The sequence below is a fragment of the Canis aureus genome, chromosome 36 (assembly GCF_053574225.1).
Source record: "Canis aureus isolate CA01 chromosome 36, VMU_Caureus_v.1.0, whole genome shotgun sequence".
Taxonomy (NCBI): Eukaryota; Metazoa; Chordata; class Mammalia; order Carnivora; family Canidae; genus Canis; species Canis aureus.
In genome coordinates, this window is record NC_135646.1 from 18,792,370 (window position 1) to 18,811,621 (window position 19,252).

General features: G+C 39.4%; 1 protein-coding gene and 1 long non-coding RNA gene across 50 annotated transcripts in view; one reads left to right on the forward strand and one right to left on the reverse strand.

Annotated features, from left to right (window-relative positions):
• ABI2 (abl interactor 2) overlaps nucleotides 1-9,414 on the reverse strand; it is a 119,593-nt gene extending 110,179 nt beyond the window's left edge. For 12 of the 49 annotated variants that reach the window (XM_077885169.1, XM_077885163.1, XM_077885189.1 and 9 more), the window contains exon 1: nucleotides 9,065-9,403. In XM_077885169.1, coding sequence (XP_077741295.1) covers nucleotides 9,065-9,181 — 117 coding nt within the window. In that variant the 5' untranslated portion in view covers nucleotides 9,182-9,403. Of the gene's footprint in view, nucleotides 1-9,064 lie in introns of all 49 variants that reach the window. The other 37 variants (XM_077885170.1, XM_077885179.1, XM_077885153.1 and 34 more) reach the window with 10 other exon arrangements.
• Nucleotides 9,019-10,827, forward strand: LOC144305974 (uncharacterized). Its single transcript, XR_013373003.1, has 3 exons — nucleotides 9,019-9,214; nucleotides 10,068-10,160; nucleotides 10,433-10,827. It is a non-coding gene; the product is annotated as an uncharacterized LOC144305974 (long non-coding RNA).
• Nucleotides 10,828-19,252: the final 8,425 nt, after the last annotated feature.

The window sequence follows — 19,252 nt, forward strand, 5'->3', positions numbered from 1 at the left end:
AGCAATTATTCAGTTTTTGGATAAAGCTTTTGAACCCAGGGAATCCCTAGTTAGTATATCACTATTAAATTACAACTATTTATGAATGTGAACCACAACATTATGGAATACATTTTAGTTGCAAAAAGCTGTGAAATTTTGTTTAACTAGAAAAATACTGCCATCATATATTGGTAGTTAAACAGGACATGTGGGGGTACCATGCTGGCTCAATCAGTGGAGTACATGACTCTTGATCTCAGATTGTGAATTTGAGCCCCATGGTGAATGCAAAGATTACTTTCTAAAAACTGCAACAAAAAAAAATTTTTTTTTAAATTAAAAACAATAAAAACAGGGACGCCTGGGTGGCTCAGCGGCTGAACATCTGCCTTCGGCTCAGGGTGTGATCCTGGAGTTCCGGGATCAAGTCCCACACTGGGCTCTCTGTATGGAGCCTGCTTCTCCCTCTGTCTATATCTCTGCCTCTCTCTCTCTCATGAATAAATAAAATAGTTTAAAAAACAAAAACAAATAAAAATAAACAGGACATGGGAAACTAGCATGCAAAAAATCCTAGCACCGCCTAGCATCTTTGAACCTCAAATATAATCATATTTCATCCTATCAAAATCCTTTAAATTAAAAAAGTAACCAAAGACATACTACAAAAGAGCAGGGTAAAAAGATGACAAAATATTTAAATCTTCATCATTAATAATGATTATCATAAAAGCAAACAGCATATTTCATTGTAGGATATTTTTTCATATTTTAACATAATCGAAATCGAAATGAACTGCGTCAGTCAAGTGGCAGTATTTTAAGTGTTTACGAAGCAGTGTTCATTAATTTAGTGGCACATAAAATAATGGTGTATCTTAAAAACTGATAATCTTAGATTTGATTAAACATGTATTGTATTAGCTATATTAACTCACTTAATCTTCAAAACTACTCTATAAAGTAGCTGCTGTAATTATACTATCTTTTAGATAAGAAAACTGAGTTGGAGAGGTTAAATAAACTCCCAGTCACATGGCCACTAAAATTAAAATTATCTTCAATACATAATAGTATTTATTTATTTTTTTTAAGTGGATTGTATTTTTTTTATTTATTTTTTTTATTTATATATGATAGTCACAGAGAGAATTTATGATAGTCACAGAGAGAGAGAGAGAGAGGCAGAGACACAGGCAGAGGGAGAAGCAGACTCCATGCACCGGGAGCCCGATGTGGGATTCGATCCCGGGTCTCCAGGATCGCGCCCTGGGCCAAAGGCAGGCGCCAAACCGCTGCGCCACCCAGTGATCTCCATAATAGTATTTAATTTCAAAACCGCTATTTAACCCATATCATATTCTCAGTTTTTAGATAACTATTTTAGTGATCTCAACATGAAAACAAATGAGCTTTTTAAACAATGCTGTAAGCTTTTATAAACAGTCCTTCTGCACACAAAAAATATAGCATATAGCAGAGTAAATAGCAGTCCAATTACAATGTACTCCTGTTTAGCCAAGCTTGTTTATTGTAGCAAATTTCTAGACATTTATATATGTCCATTTCTTGTAAAAGAAAAATGGTCTAGAATTCAAAATGCATATTACTTCACTGATCAAACTTTCTATAAGTACAATTTTCTAAAATACATTTTGTAACCAAACAATTCACCTTATCAACAGACTAAAAGTAAAATGAACATCTTAGTAGGTATGGAAAAGGCATGTGATAAAATATAACATCCATTCATGGTTTTTTAGAAAAAAAAAAAAAAAAAAAAAAAAAAAAAAAAACCTTCTCAGCAAACTAAGAATAAAAGAGAACTTCCCCAATCTAACATAGGGCATCCACAAAAAACCTAAAGCTATTTTCATATTTAACAGTGAAAGATTAGCTGTTTTCCCTCTAAAACTGAAAAAAAGTGAAGAACATAGGTTCTCACCATTCCCATTCTTACTCAACATCATATTGGAAGTCCTGAACAGTGATATAAGGCAAAAAAGGGAAATAAAAGGAAAAAAATTAGAAAGGAATAATTGAAGCCACCTTTATTTGCTGATAACATGACTGTCTACATAAAAAACACACACACACACAAAAAATCTTCAACAAAAGCTATTACATTTAAAATATAAATTTAGCAAAGTCATAGGATAAAAAGATCAATATACAAAAATCAATCTTATTTCTGTAACACTAGTAATGAATGGAAACTGAAAATTTTAAAAACAGTACTATCTACTATAGCACCAAAAATCATGAAAGAATTAGGGATAAATGTAACAATATATGTGCAAAATTTGTATTCTAAGGCCTATAATGACAAGAGAAATCAAAGATGACCTAAATAAACAGAAAAAATACCAAATCCATAGAATGGAAGACTCAATATTGTCAAAGTATCAATTTGTCCCCAAATGATCTACAGATTCATTCCAATTCCATTCAAAATCCCAGTAGGGCTGCAGAAATTAAAAAGCTGATTCTAAAACATTTATTTAAAAAGCAGGGGGTGGGTGAGTGGGGTGCCTGTGTGACTCAGTGGTTGAGAGTCTTCCTTTGGCTGAGGGCATGATCCCAGAATCCGGCAGGAAGCCTGCTTCTCCCTTTGCCTGTGTCTCTGCCTCTCTCTGTATCTCTCATGAATAAATATATAAATTAGTCTTTTTCATGAATTTTAAAAATAAAATATAAAATAAAAAGCAGGGGACCTAGAAAAGACAAAACAATTCTGACAAAGAACAAAGTAGCAGGGCACCCCGGTGGCTCAGCGGTTTAGCGCAGCCTTCAGCCGGGGCATGATCTTGGAGACCCAGGATTGAGTCCCACGTCGGGCTCCCTGCAAGGAGCCTGCTCCTCCCTCAGCCTGTGTCTCTGCTTCTCTCTCTCTCTGTCTCTCTGTGTTTCTCTCTTGAATAAATAAATAAAATCTTAAAAAAAAAAAAACAAAGTAGCAGATTCACACTACTTGACATCAAGACTTAGTATAAAGCTATAGCCTGATATGAACAAAGTGTATACACAAAGATCAAAGGAACAAAACAGAACCCAAAACCAACCCACACACATTTCAATTGATTTTTGGACAAAATGCCAATTTTTTTAAAGACATGACTCTATCCTCTAGAAGATTTATATATGAAGAACACAAAGTAAATGAAAAAATTCAAAGTAGGTACTGTCCCACTTGCTACTTCATGAGACCAATCTATTAAGAAATCCCATAAAAATTCAATCATAAGCTGTCAAAGTCCACAAATAGTCTAATTTTCAGGATATTTCCATTCATTCACTGAGATTACATTTAGACACACTGCCATTGCATGCTATTAAAATTCCTTCCAGGGGATCCCTGGGTGGCTCAGCGGTTTGGCGCCTGCCTTTGGCCCAGGGCGTGATCCTGGAGTCCCGGGATTGAGTCCCACATCAGGCTCCCTGCATGGAGCCTGTTTCTCCCTCTGCCTGTGTCTCTGCCTCTCTCTCTGTCTCTCATGAATAAATAAAATCTTAAGTAAATAAATAAATTAATAAATAATAATAATAATAATAAAAAAAAATTCCTTCCATTTTAAAAGGAAAGTAACACCAGAAGGATCCCATGCTCAAAAATATCTCCATGGTATATTCTACACAAAAGTAGATCAATCTGGTTATTAACTATTCTCTGGGAGAAAAAAGATGACCCTGAGTAAAGTAAGCCTATCACATATTCAAACATTAATCATACCACAGTAAGAAGTCAAAGTAAAGGAGAGTTTATGAATTGTTTGAGTAAAGGGTAATTTCATACCAAGAAGTTCTTCAAGGTAGGGCAAAATGAAATGCAATCTCAGTCCTTGGATCAATAAACGGAATTAAGAAGCCAATTAAGTACCATGGGGTAGAAAGTACACAGATGACAAAATTCTAAAAAATTATTTTAATTATATATTAATTATTATTTTATTATTTTATTATTTTATTATTTTAACTTTAATTATAAAAAAGAGTTAGGGAAAAAAAAAGAGTTAGGGTTCAAATATAATTTAGTCTGTGTTCACAATGTTATCAAAGCTCTTGATAATGATTGGGTTATTACTAAAAATTCAATTACCAAATATCTGTTAGGACTAGTTTCTCTGAGGATGATAAACCTTAATCAAATCCTGCTGAATTAAGTCACTTCAATCTAGGGAAACTCAGTCTGGTGTCCACTTATGTGGTTCATTCCTCTCTGTGGAAGTAAAAGACAAAAGTTATAGGGAATGATATAAATATTGGTCCTGAAGTTATCTACTCTCAAATGACTTTCTCCTCTACACTAGGTGACTTTAAGATTCTTCTATTTGTGAGAAGAACTCAAATACATAAAGATAAACCTCTTGATATCCAGATCATAACTTCAAGCCCCACACTGTCCGGAGAGAGTACTTAAAAATAAAATCTTTACAATGAAAATAATAAAATTTATTTTTAAAGAAAGGTACAGAGGTAATAACATGAGCCCATTTTTGATATATAGTTGTGTATAGCAAAGATTTAAAAATGTAAATACCAGACACATATGCAAAATGACTGGACAATTTTAAGTTTCTTCCTTAATTTTTCCTAATAATTTTTCAACAGTGAGTATGTATTCTAATAGTTTTTATTAAATAACAATTTTAAATCTTTATATTGTTTATTACTTTTTAATGAATCTGGTAACAAGCCATGCTTCTATTAGCTCTTATAAACTTTTCACACAATTTTTAATGAATTCTGGGAGTATCCTTATTGATAAAGATGAAAAAGGGAAGCCACTAATGACATCTTTCCTATTATCCAAAATAAAAAAAAAAATCAGATAAGACTTAAGGTACATGTTTTGAAAATATTTTTTATTAAGTATTTTTTATTTTCTTATTTTTTTTAAGTAAGCTCTATGCCCAACATGGGGCTTTAACTCATGACCTTGAGATCAAGAGCTGCATGCTTTACAGACTGAGGCAGCCAGGCTTCCCCTAAGACACATTTTTAATTTCTGTTCTGAGCAAATCCATGTTACTGGATGATTTTGCTCATACTCCAAGTGATGGACAATGGGATTTATTATATATCTAATGTGAATTATCACTCACAAAAAGCAATAACTATTTTATCTAACAAAAGGAAAAATGTAAGGTCACCAGGTGGCTCAGTCAGTCAAACGTCCAACTCTCATTTTCAGCTCATGTCATGATCTCATGGTCCTGGGATCCAGCCCTGAGTGGGACTCCTCACTAACCAGGGAGTCTGCTTGTCACCCTGTCCTTCTGCCCTCCCCCTCCCCAGGCACACATGCTTATCCTCTCTCTCTCTCAAACAAATATATATATTTTTAAGATTTTATTTAGTTACTCATGAGAGACACAGAGAAAGAGGCAGAGACGTAGGCAGAGGGAGAAGCAGGCCCTTTGCAGGGAGCCTGATGCAGGACTCAATCCCTGGACCTGAACCTCAGGCAGATGCTCAACTGTTGAGCCACCAAGGCATCCCAATAAATATATCTTTTCAATAAAGGAAAAATAAGTTTCTCAGATCTACTCTAGAAAAAAAACTATAAATTTATTTCATCTACCAACACATTAAAGCAACTCATTAAAATCCTTCTACTTGTAAAAATGTAAGTTCCAAGTCAATCAAAACATTGTTTAAAACTTCTGAATACTTCTTAGATTAGGTATCAATGTTTATATTAATAAATGAAAAAAAGACACACAGATCTTACATGTATCTTTTAAAAAATCCTTAACAATTACTAAGTCCTTTTTTACAAATAAGAAATAAAATCAATCAGGTAAATATCAGCAAATGTTAGTTATAACTTTTTACCATCATTTTAGAATATTTTTACTATCACTTTTTCTAGAGGTTGAAAAAAGAAAACCATTTAAATTTTTACTAAAGATGATCTTAAAATTTTTAACATCAACTGCATTAGTAACCTGCAAAACTACTACTGACAACATTGCTATACATGTGTTTGTGTGTGTTAAAACAGGCAATACCTAGTCACTCTTAATGCTGATAATATATCTGAAGGAGGTTTTTATTAGGAACAATTTAAACACAGTTGTTTCCAGAAGGACAGCACAATCATTTTTCCTTCCTTTGCTCAATTTTCACACTAAATATAATCCACATTTAGAATATTCTTATTTAACGTATTTATTTGGATATTCCTATGCTTAAAACCAGCTATTTAAGAGCACTGAACAAAGAACTTTACCCTTTGCCATATACAATCAACAGATTTATCTTTTTCTACTTTACTGTCAAAAATTACATTTCCACAAAATAAAATGAGCGTCAGTTAACCCAAGCTTGTGATTAGGGCATGATGCTCTAACAAGGCTAAACTGATAGTTAACCCAAGCTTGTGATTAGGGCATGACGCTCTAACAAGGCTAAACTGACAATGTGATCATATATCCAATGAATTAACTTTCATCTACTGCAGGGTTAGAGGCAGCATCAAAACCCCTGCTGGTCAGTTCTCTGGTCACAAGGAGAGCCAGTTGGGTCAAATGTACAGCTGGGTCAGCACAAATCCACTATCAGCATGTTCTATTTATCAACTTTACTACAAACAAATCATGCAAGAGCTGTCATCTGGGAAGAGAAAAACACCAATAATATACCCACTGCATCATGAAACAGATGATAACCTAGGGTGTAAAATCTAAAGTGTAAAATCTATTTTAGTTGCTAAATTGAAAAAATATTTTAAATCCATTTCTATTAATATCTATACTATGAGTTTTAAAATGCCACCACACTAAATTTTTATTCCTATTGCTAAAACAGATAATGGTGGTGGTAATGTTCTTTTCAACTAGATGAAACGTACAAAATATTTAAAAAGATGACTCAATCCCTTTAACCTCTCAGCTTTATTAATCCATATACTTTACCTTTATGTATTAACTGTAATCTAATAAAAACTATACCTTCAAATTACAATAAGAATTATTTTCCGGGGATCCCTGGGTGGCGCAGCAGTTTGGTGCCTGCCTTTGGCCCAGGGCGTGATCCTGGAGACCCGGGATCGAGTCCCACGTCAGGCTCCTGGTGCATGGAGCCTGCTTCTCCCTCTGCCTGTGTCTCTGCCTCTCTCTCTCTCTCTCTCTCTCTGTGTGTGACTATCATAAATAAATAAAAATTTTAAAAAAATAAAAAAATAAAAAAATAAAAATTATTTTCCAAAGAATAGACAAATCTGTTTCTCTTTTTATTATTATTATGGCACTAACGGCTACCAAATCACTTTTTCACTCTCAATGTCTCTTCTGACCTATAATCCCATAATATGTTGCAAGAGGCAATGGAATTATCAGGTCAGTCCTTTTAGATTTGCCTCTCCTAGAGACTGTGAATTTCCTGAGAATAGTATAGCTTTCTCCAGTCCTTCTTCCTACCTTCAGTCCCTTACAGAGTATGAATTGACACACTACATTATTCATTTGCTCACAGATCAGCCTCTCCTATTAACTACACTATGAAATTCCGGAGACACTAGGTGAGTATCATCAACCCTTTACACAGTGCCAGGCTACAGAAGATTTTTTAATATATTCAGTGGAAAACTGAGCAACTCAACATTTGCCTCTTTCCTATCCCACTCAGAATTAGCAAAGCATCCTCCAAATATGGACCACTGTATTTTTTTTTGCATGCATCTTTGACCCGAGACACATTTTTTCAGTTCCTACTAGCCATACTTTCCCTCTTTGGGAGGGAAAAACCTTGGATTATATCTGGTTCCTTCTCCAACACCAGTAATCCGTACAAGAGAATACAGAGTTCGGTATACATCCAATCAAGTAAAATCTAACAAATCCTTAGTTATTTATGCATCCTTACAAAATTTATGAACCTATACATTCTAATACCTATTTATTTAGTTAGTTTACACTAAGAGTGAAGAATGTTTCACAATATAGCTGTATTAAGAAGGATGCCTGGAGAGACGGAGGTGGGGGGGGGGGGGAGGGATAGTGAAAAAAAAAAAATAACTTAACATACTTCTTCCATTTCCATCTTCATCCCAAGAGAATTTAAATGGGAAGGGGGAAAAAATGGAGGTAGAACCTGGGATTCAGAAAAATCAACCATAGAGAAAAACAAAAGATGGTGTATTTGCAAACTGTGTGCTTTAACCTCTCCTCCCAAATCATTTTTAAATGATTTTTTTTTTTTTTAGGCCGAAGACTCTTTTGCTTCATCCAGGCGCAGCTGGATCTCATCTCCCCCAAGACACCCCACCTCCACACAGAGAAACAGCGTTACCCCTAGGAGCCCCCGCGCCAAACCAACCATCTCAGGGAAAAATTAAACCATGAGGATCCTCTCCTAATCCTGGCTGAAAAATACAGTTTTTCCCCCCACAGGAAAATTAAGTCTGCTAAAGGGGAATGGGGGGGGAGGGGGGAGAGGAGATGCTTATTACCGTGCAGTTTCTCATTCTCTATAGGGAGGAAAATGGCAGTAACTTCCAACAAGAGGCAACTGCTCTCCTACTGTATTCCCCGATTAGAAACTATAAAATAAACAAACAAAATCACCAGCCCCTCGAGGCCTTTATAGGACTATAAAACCGAGGCACTTTACTCTGCAGCAACAGAGCCCCTTAAAAATCCTCCAGAGCCTGAGGGAAGGGGGAGGGGGCATCCATCAATCCCCCCCCCCCCCACACACACACACACGCACACGCACACCCCTGCCCTAGGGGGGAACCGAATTCTGTCAAATCCAAGGAACCACACCGTCCGCCTCCTCCGCCCTCGCGAGCCCCGCCGGGCGCCGCGTGCGGGGGCGGCCGAGGGGGAGAAGCAGCGGAGAGGCGGGGACACCACACACGCACGCCCCGCACCGAGGGCTGATTCGGGGCGTTTTAAGGTGTCTCAAAGCCACAATCTCCCGCAGCCGGAGGCTTCTGGCCAAGTCCCGGCCCCAGCTCCCGCCCTGCTCCCCGGCCCCGCCGCGGCCTCGGCGCCCCCTCAGGCGCGCGGCCCCGGCCCCGGGGATCCCCCCGCCCCCCCTCACCCCGCCGCGCGCCCGGCCGGGACCGGCTCCGCACCTGGATGTAGTTGTTCTCGCAGTAATCCGCCACCCGTTCCAGATTCGTGTAACTGTCGAAGAGGGCCCGGCGGCCCCCCGGGATTTCCTCCTCCAGCAGCATCTGCAGCTCCGCCATCTTCACATCCTCCTCCTCATACAGACCGCAGAGGTAGCGGCGGCGGCAGCGCCTGGGAAACCCAAGACTGGGAGAGGAGGGGGAGGAGGAGCAGGAGGAGGAGGAGGAGGAGGAGCGGCGGCGGCGGCGGCGGCAACTCGGGAGGAGCGAGAAACACCCCCCTCCCCGGCGCGCCACAGGGGAGGGGGCCGCGGGGCGGGGGCGGGGGCGGGGCGCGAGCCGACGGCCTCGGAGGACGGTCACCGCAGCGACTGACGGACCGCCGGGCGCGCGCACGCGCGCTCCCTCCCCTCCGCCCCCGGGCGCCCGAAAAAGATTCCCACCCTCGGCCGCGCGGCCCGCGCCGCCCCTCCCCCACCGCCGGCGTCTCCTAGCGACGGCGGCCGTGGGGCCGGGAGCGCGCGGGAGCCGGGCGCGCCGTTAACCCTTCGGCCCCCGCCAGTTGCGTGACTCGGGACGTGTCCGCCGCGGCCTCCTCGGTGCGGGCGGCGGCTCCGCTGCCTTCCCTCCCGCGCCGCCCGCGCCGCCGCTGGGCGCCGTTCCCCACCTGAGGCCGAGCCCCGGGGTCACGGGACCTGAGAAGAGGAGCCCACAGAACTTCGGCGCGGCTTTAAGTGCCCCCTCGCTTTCCATTTTCCTCTTCTTTGACTCCATCCAGCCTCTTTGGTACAGATAAGCACGTTCCAGTTTCCTAATCCCAAAGGTCGTGCGCCCAGGATTTTCCTGCCCTCCGAGCGCCGCCAGGCTCCCCGCGCGCCGGGCCTCGGCCTGAGGCTCGCCCTCTGCCCGGTTCGCCTCCTCAGGGACGGCCTTTTCTGTCATTTCTCGCCTTCTGTCAACTTCCTCGCCCCCCCCCCCTTTTTTTTCCTTCGTATTTCCTTCGTAGGTCCAGTATTTAAAAGTCTAGAAAAAATGTATTTTGCTGCTGCAAAAATCTCCTTCCTCACAGGGCTGGGACATGGATGAAGTAAACGTTGAGGTGAGAGCGCCTTGAAAAACGTAGAAATGCTACAGAAATTCAAGGTAGATCATTTTGATCTTGCGGGGCTCTTCTCGTTCCCCAGATACTGTCTCTGTTTCCCTACATCCTGACTGCTCCACACAATGCGATCTTTAAAAAATTGAAATTTCAGGCCACTCCTGAGCTCTCTCCGTGACCTTAATTTGTGCCGTGGAAAGTCAGGGTTGGCCACATTGGTAGTTCAGAACAGGATCCATTATTTCTTTCTTTTTTTTTCTTTTTCTTTTAAGATTTTATTTATTCATGAGAGGCAGAGGGAGAAGCAGGCTCCATGTAGGGAGCCCGACGCGGGACTCGAACCCGGGACCCCAGATCACGCCCTGGGCCGAAGACAGATGCTCAATCACTGAGCCACCCAAGTGTCCCAGGATCCATTATTTCAACTCTTGTTCTTGCTTTTGTGATGTCTTGGCCCTCCTACAGTGATTCCCACTCCACCCGCCCCCGGATAATAAGGAAACTGTATTCTATACTTTTTCAAAAAATAATTTGCAATGCCATTACAAATTTCTGGAGCAGTCTCTGGTGTTGTTCTATTCACTATATGATGATCTACACATTAACAAATTATTTTGAATTTTCAGTGTGGAACCAAGATTAAAGGATATTGAAAATGTTGGTCCAATTCATCTGTTTTTTTTTGTTTTTGTTTTCTTTTTCTTAGTCACTTCAAACATCTGAATTAGTGGTTTGTTGTTTTTTTTTTTTTTTTTTTAAGATTTATTTATTTATGATAGAGGCAGAGACACAGGAGGAGGGAGAAGCAGGCCCCATACCAGGAGCCCAAGGTGGGACTCAATCCCAGGACTCCAGGATCGCGCCCCGGGCCAAAGGCAGGCGCCAAACCACAGAGCCACCCAGGGATCCCCTGAATTAGTGGTTCTCAAACTTAAGTGTAAGGAGTGTGTTAAAAATGAAAGCTGTAGGGTCCACACTAGAGATTGATTAGAAGGCAGTGGTGACAGAATGGGGCAGTTACTTAAATAATATATAAACTTGCTTCAAGGAATAAGAAACATGAATAATCAAGTGAGCAAAACAGATAAAACTTTTCTTTCAGACTAAAGTGAGTTAAAAGGCTACTGTTGAACTATAACAAGCCCACCAGGTGAGTTAAGTGGTAAACAGACTGTATTACACTTATTTCCACCTGGCATTTTCAAATACTGTTTAGCAATTAGCCCAATAAACAGGTCTCCCTGAAAGATGATGGTCATCCTAGGAATCCCTGCCTGAAGATTCTGCTGTTTTCTTAAGCTGGCTTGTGACAACCTCTTTGGATCTTAGCTTTTTTATCTGAAAAAAAAATCAAAGGGTTTAAATCAGGTCGGTTCTCAAAGTTCAGTCTGTAGTGGAATCACCTGGAGGGCTTGTTAAACTACAGGATTGCTGAGCCCACACCCAGGGTTTCTGATCCAGTTGGTCTGGCCCAAATTATAGTTCTAACAAGTTTCCAGGTAATGGCTGATGAGATGGCCCTTCTGGCTCTGAAGGTCTATGATTATAAATTTCTGGCAGCTGGGAATCTACCACTAAGCAAGGAGATACCACCTCACACCTGTCAGAATGGCTAAAATCAACAACACAAGAAACAACAGGTGTTGGTGAAGTTGTAGAGAAAAAGGAACCCTCTTGTTGGTGGGCATGCAAACTGGTGCAGCCACTCTGGAAAACATGGAAGTTCCTCAAAAAAGTTAAGAAGAGAACTACCCTAGATCCAGCAATCACACTACTGGGTATTTACCCCTAAAATACAAAAGCATCAGGATGCCTGGGTGGCTCAGCAGTTGGGTGCCTGCCTTCAGCCCAGGGCATGATCCCAGGGCCTGCCTTCAGCCCAGGGCATGGTCAAGTCCCACGTCAGGCTCCCTGCGTGGAGCCTGCTTCTCCCTCTGCCTGTGTCTCTGCCCCCTCCCCCCGTCTCATGAATAAATAAAATATTTTTAAAAATATAAAAACACGAATTTAAAGGAATACATGCACACCGATGTTTATTTGCAATAGCCAAGGTATGAAAGCAGCACAGATGTTTATCAATTGATGAATGGATAAAGATATAACATGTATCATCTCTATATAATGGGATATTAGCCATAAAGAATGAAATCTTGCCATCTGCAACAATATAGCTAAAACTAGAGAGTATAATGCTAAGTGGAATAATTCAGTCAGAGAAAGACAAATACCATATGATTTATTCATGTGTAGCATTTAAGAAATGAGCGGGGGGGGGGGAGACAAACCAAGAACTGACTGTTTTTAGAGAACAAACTGATGGTCACCAGAGGAGAAGGGGGGGTAAATAGGTGATGGGGATTAAGGCATGTACTTATGATGAGTACCCAGTGTCGTATGGAAGTTTTAATCACTATATTGTACACCTGAAACAAATATAACACTGTATGTTAACTAACTGGAATTAAAATTAAAACGTAAAAAACAAAAACAGAAAACCACTCAGCAGAATCTAAGGATCCGAGGATATAGATATACATCTGCTGCTGCTAAGATAATTTAAGCAAAAAGGAAAACGAAAAAATACATGTATCGTGTGCATATATATTATCTGAGTGGTGGGACTGTAAGGTTTTTTTGGTTTTGCTCATCTTTCCTAAAATGAACAGGGATTCTTTTTCTTTTTTTAAAAGATTTACTTCTTGAGGCTCCTGGATAGGGCAGTCAGTTGGACATCCAATTCTTAGTTTCAGCTCAGATCCTGATGCCATGGTTGTGAGATTAAGCCCCATGTCAGGCTCAATGTTCAGAGCAGAATCTGCTTAAGTTTCACTCTCCCTCACCCTCTCCATCACCACCCCCACACACCCACGGACGTGCACCCACATGAGCAGAGGAGGGCCAGAGGGAAAAGGAAGAGAGTATCTCAAGCAGACTACCCACTGAGCACAGAGCCTGACTTAGGGTTTGACAATGACCCCGAGATCACGACCTGAGCCAACACCAAGTCAGACACTCAACTGACTGAGCCACCCAGGCACCTTGAAGATGGATTATTTTTCTAAGAGTTCAGTGAAACTATTATCTCCCAAAATCAGAGCAAATATTTTTATTAGTACTGCCCAAGGTAACACATTTTAAACAATTTTATCATCAGCTTGATTCAAAGTAAGCACTAAACATTCCTAGATTTTTTTACATATTAACCCACTAATGACAAGTACAGCTGATTCTTTTAAAAATCAAATTACAGTTTTTCATAAGCTATACCTTGGCTTTGCCCCCAATTTTAATCCTTGTTATCATCTCTTTTTTTAAAATATTTTATTTATTTATTCATGAGAGACACAGGGAAAGAGGCAGAAACACAGGCAGAGGGAGAACCAGGCTCCTTGTAAGGAGCCTGATGCAAGACTTAAACCCCCAACTCCAGGATCACACCCTGGGCCAAAGGCAGGCGCTCAACCACTGAGCCACTCAGGCATCCCTTCATTACCATCTCTTGAAATAAATAATCTTGTTTTACATCATCTACAGATCTGATAAGCAAGATTTTGGGGTACATCATAGCCTTATGTTAAATAAGTTAAGGCAAAGAAGAGAGCCTGTTGGCTTGTCCTTATAAATCTGTTGCTCAGACCACTATCAATATATGATAGTTCCTCCCCACCCCTTATCCATGGGAAATACTTTCCAGGACCCCCAGTATATGTCTGAAACCTTGGCTAGTATGGAGCCCTACATGTGCTGTTTTCTCGTATACATACATAACTAGGATAAAATTTACTTCATAAATTAGGCACAGTAAGAAATTAACAAGTAACAATGGAACAATTATACTGTAATAAAGGTTATATGACTGTGGTTTCTCTTAAAATATTTTACTGTACTTACCCTTCTTATGATGATGTGAGATGACGCCTACATTAAGTGCATGAATGAGGAACGCCTGGATGGCTCAGCGGTTGAGCATCTGCCTTCAGCTCAGGGCATGACCGTGGATCTGGGGATTGAGTCCCACATTGGGCTCTCTATGAGGAGCCTGCTTCTCCCTCTGCCTCTGTCTCTGCCTCTCTCTGTATCTCTCATGAATAAATAAATAAAATCTTAAAAAAAAAAAAAAGTGTGTGAATGAGGTAGGCATTGTGATGAAGTGTTAGGCATCTCCTTCCCAACTACAGTTGATGATGGCAGGTGACTGAAACCACAGAAAGTGAAACTATGGATGGAGGAACCACTGTACCTTAAATTTAGTCAGTTTTTTAAAAGATGTATTTACTTTTAGAGAGAGCGTGTGTGCAAGGTAGGGGTGCAGAGGGAAAGAGTCTTTCAAGTAGACTCCCTGCTGAGCAGGGAGCCCAATGAAGGATTCCATCTCACAACCCATGAGATCATGACCTGAGCTGCAATCAAGAGTCACGTGCTCAACTGACTGAGCCACGCAGGTGCGCCACGCAGGTGCCCCAAATTTGGCCAATTTTGAATGGACCTTAAAAGAGTCAGACTATTCAACATTTCATCATTGTAGCCATAAAACTGATGAAAAAAGTGTCAAATACTTCTGGAATAAAGATGCAGTATGTCTGTGGAATTCCTCTGACATATATCATCCTAATAACTATCCTTAACTGAAGAAATTAAGGCAAAGTACATAATTCAATGCCTGATTGTGTGGGCTCTAAAGAGATAAATGTTACTTAATGGAACTGTTTACATGGCATGTCTTACAACATCTATAAGACATACCCATTCACTCCAGACTTTCTGCTCAGATCCTTTCTGCACACCATTGACATGCTAATTAACCATAATCGTTGTTTTCACTATTAACACTTTGTCCCAAAATTTTCTGTCTTAAATGGCATCAACCTATTAGCTTTAGTATCCTTAACATTATTAAGAGTGTCAATCAGTATGTAGTATAACTGGATTTTCTCATACATTTTTAAAATATATTAAAGAGTAGCATCTATGGCACCTAGAGAATAAAACCAGCTGTTTCATATCTGCACAAAAGTAGTTCCTGTAATATTATCCCTTTTCTTCATTTTATATTAAATGTTTGGAAACTATTAAATGTCTTCCTTCTTCATGAAGATACTTTGTGTAGTTTAACTTTTTTACCTTGACAATTTCTTTTTTTTTTTTTTTTAAAGATTTTATTTAATGGGATGCCTGGTGGCTCAGCAGTTGTGCGTCTGCCTTTGGCTCAGGGCATGATCCCAGGATCTCCCTCTGCCTGTGTCTCTGTCTCCCTCACTGTCAGAGAGACAGAGACACAGGCAGAGGGAGAAGCAGGCTCCTCGCAGGGAGCCCAATGTGGGATTGATCCAGGGACTCCGGGATCACGACCTGAGCTGAAGGCAGACGCTCAACCGTTGAGCCACTCAGGTGTCCCAGAATATATATATTTTGATGAAATTTAGGAGAATTCCTTTTTGTGCAATTGTTTTCTGTTAGAGATATTACACTGTACTTAGGAGAAATGCAAGCAGAGGGATTTTTAAAAGTTTTTATTAAAAGTCCAGTTAGTTAACATACAGTGTAAAATTAATTTTAGGTATACAGTATAGCGATTCACCACTTCCATACATCACCCAGTGCTCACCACAAGTGCACTCCTTAACCTCCATCACTTATTTTACCCATCGCCCCCACCCATCTCCCTTCTGGTAACCACCAGTTTGTTCTCTATAGTTGAGTCTGTTTTTTTATTTGCCTCTCTTCCCTTTGCTTGTTTGGTTTGTGTTTTAAATTCCACATATGAGTGAAATCATATGGTATTCATTTTTCTCTGACTTACTTTGCTTAGCATAATAGTCTTAGCTCCATCCATGTCACTGCAAATAGCAAGATTTTATTCTTTATGATTAAGTGATATTCCATTACATACACACACACACACACACCATCTTCTTTATCCATTCATCAATTGATGGGACACTTGACCTGTTTACCTAATTTGGCTATTGTAGATAATGCTACTACAAACATCAGGGAACATGTATTCCTTTAAATTACTGTTTTTGTATTGTTTGGGTAAATACTCAGTAGTGAGATTGCTGGATCATTTTAACCTTTAACTTTCTAAGGAAACTCCATACTGTTTTCCAGAGTGGGTTGCTCTAGTTTGTATTCCCAACAGTGCAAGAGAGTTCCTTTTTCTTCACAACTTCACCAACACCTGTTGTTTCTTGTATTGTTGATTTTAGCCATTCTGACAAGTATGAGGTGATATCTCATTGTGGGTTTTTTTTTAAGATTTTATTTATTTATTCATGAGAGATACAGAGAGATAGAGAGGCAGAACATAGGCAGAGGGAGAAGCAGGCTCCATGCAGAGAGCCCGATGCAGAACTCGATCCTAGGACTCCAGGATCATGCCCTGGGCCCTGAGCAGAGGCTCAACCCCTGAGCCACCCAGGCAGGCATCCTTCATTGTAGTTTTGTTTTGCATTTCCCTAATAAGGGATAGTGAGTATTTTTTCACAAGTCTGTTGGCCATCTGTATGCCTTTTTTTGAAAAATGTCTTTTCATGTCTTCTGCCCCATTTTTATTTTTTTTTTTATTTTTTTATTTTTTTATTTTTTTTTATTTATTTATGATAGTCACAGAGAGAGAGAGAGAGAGGCAGAGACACAGGCAGAGGGAGAAGCAGGCTCCATGCACTGGGAGCCTGATGTGGCATTCGATCCCGGGTCTCCAGGATCACGCCCTGGGCCAAAGGCAGGCGCCAAACCGCTGCGCCACCCAGGGATCCCTTCTGCCCCATTTTTAATTGGATTATTCATTTTTGGGGTGTTGAATTATTTATTTTTTGAGAGAGAGTGCATGCAAGTGGGGTGGGGGTTGCAGGAGGGCAGAAGGAAAGAAAGAGAATTTTAAGCAGGCCCTACTCCCAGTGCAGAGCTCAATGCTTAATTCCACAACCCTGAGATCATTACTCAAGCCAAAATCAAGATTTTTATTTTAATGTAGTCCCAATAGTTTATTTTTGTTTTTGTTTCCTTTGCCTCAGGAAACATATCTAGAAAGAAGTTTCTATGGCCAATGTTAAATTACTACCTGTGTTCTCTTCTAGAATTTTTTATAGTTTCAGGTTTCATATTTAGGTCTTTAAACCATTTTGAGGAACGCCTGGGTGCCTCAGCAGTTGGGAGTCTGCCTTCAGCTCGGGGCGTGGTCTTGGGGTCCCAGAATCGAGTTCTGAATCGATCTTGAACTCATAACCTGGAGATGGGGAGTTTTATGTTCCAATGGCCTAACCAGCCCAGTGCCCCTAATCTTTACATTTTTAGGCAAGCTTTATCATCTGAAACTTTGTGATAGTGATATAAACTTTTAGTTTTAGTAATATAAACTTTGGTCTCAATTTTAGGGATATTTATTTAATGGTTAAAAATGTACTAAAGCATTTTTTCAAGAAAAGCTTACTGCAGGGGATCCCTGGGTGTCTTAACGGTTTAGTGCCTGCCTTTGGCCCAAGGACCTGATCCTGGAGTCCTGGGATCGAGTCCCTCCCTGCATGGAGCCTGCTTCTCCCTCTGCCTGTGTCTCTGCCTCTCTTTCTCTCTCTCTCTCTCTCTCTATATATATATAATGAATAAATAAATAAAATCTTAAAAAAAAAGAAAAGCTTACTGCACAATAAAGCACTCTGTGCTTTATACTTATGAGTTACATTTTATGAAATAAGTTAGAAATTATTGAAAAAATACATCCTCCAAAATTAGTTTGTAAAAAAAAAAAAACCCTCATTTTTAAAAAGTCAGTAGCTCCACAGCCCACAAATCTTATATATATTTTTGTTTTCATTTTTATTGAAAGCCATATTTTTTGTCTCTTTATCATGGAAATTAGAAACATACAGTATGGAGAATGGTATAATGAATATATAAATACCCATTAATTAAAATAACAATAACTTCTATTTTACTTTATCTTCTTATAGTATTCTTTACCAAAGACCTTTAAGTATGTAAACATGACATTTAATCCTTAAACACTTTAGTGTGTGTGTGTGTGTGTATGTATATATATATATATATATATATATATATATATATATATATATACACATCTGTATTTTGCTACATAGCCACAATATTGTTAGCACATTGAACAAAATCAGCAATAATCCTCTCATACTATCCAATACCCAATGAAAAATATTTTTCAAGAAGAAATTACTCTGAGGAAATATTATATATCCAGAATACAACTTGGAGAGATTTTATTTAAATACTTAGCAATCTGTAATAGTTTCCTTTGAGAGACAACAAAATAGCTCCCTTACTTATGGAAAACAAAAAGAAAAAAAAATTTAAGTCTTTATTTTAATTACTTGGTGTTTACCACAAGTACACTCACTAATCCCCATCACCCATTTCACCCATTCTTCCCACCCACCTCCCTTCTGATAACCTTCAGTTTGTTTTCTATAGTCAAGGAGAAAACAATGTTTTCCATTAAACTATGACAGTGGGCAATATAAACCCGAAATTGTTCATGGTAATATAGCTCTGTGTATAGGTTTAACAATGGGTAGATAATTTATCTTGAAAGGTATGTTTTTGAAGAAAAAAAATTCCTCAGTTCTTTCATTTCTCCTAGAACTGTCTTTATGTATCCTTCCCCATGAAAAGCACTGCATTTCAGAGCTAAAACATAAAACAGATAATAGTTTCCTCACAGCAGATTACAAATTAGTTCACAAAAACTGATTTCTGAAATTAGCTACTTTTGCTCACCTTTTGTTTAAATTATGTTAAAGATTTTATAAAACTTCAAGCCTCAGAATGTGCAGGGTTTTTATTACTGAAAATTCTACAGTACTGACCTTCATTTAATAACATGAATTGCTAGCAGTTTGAAATACCAGTTGATTATGCATTAATACCATTAGAACCTGTATGCTGAATATTAACTGACCTACATCATAAATTATTTCCAACAGTTGCTAAGTTTTATTTATTACAGTCTGTTTCTTGTTAGTTTCAGTAATATCGTAAACCAAGAGGTTATACTTTGACAGAATTGCTAACTAAATACCACAGTGCATGGTAGTTAAGTGTTATATATGCAATACAAGGTT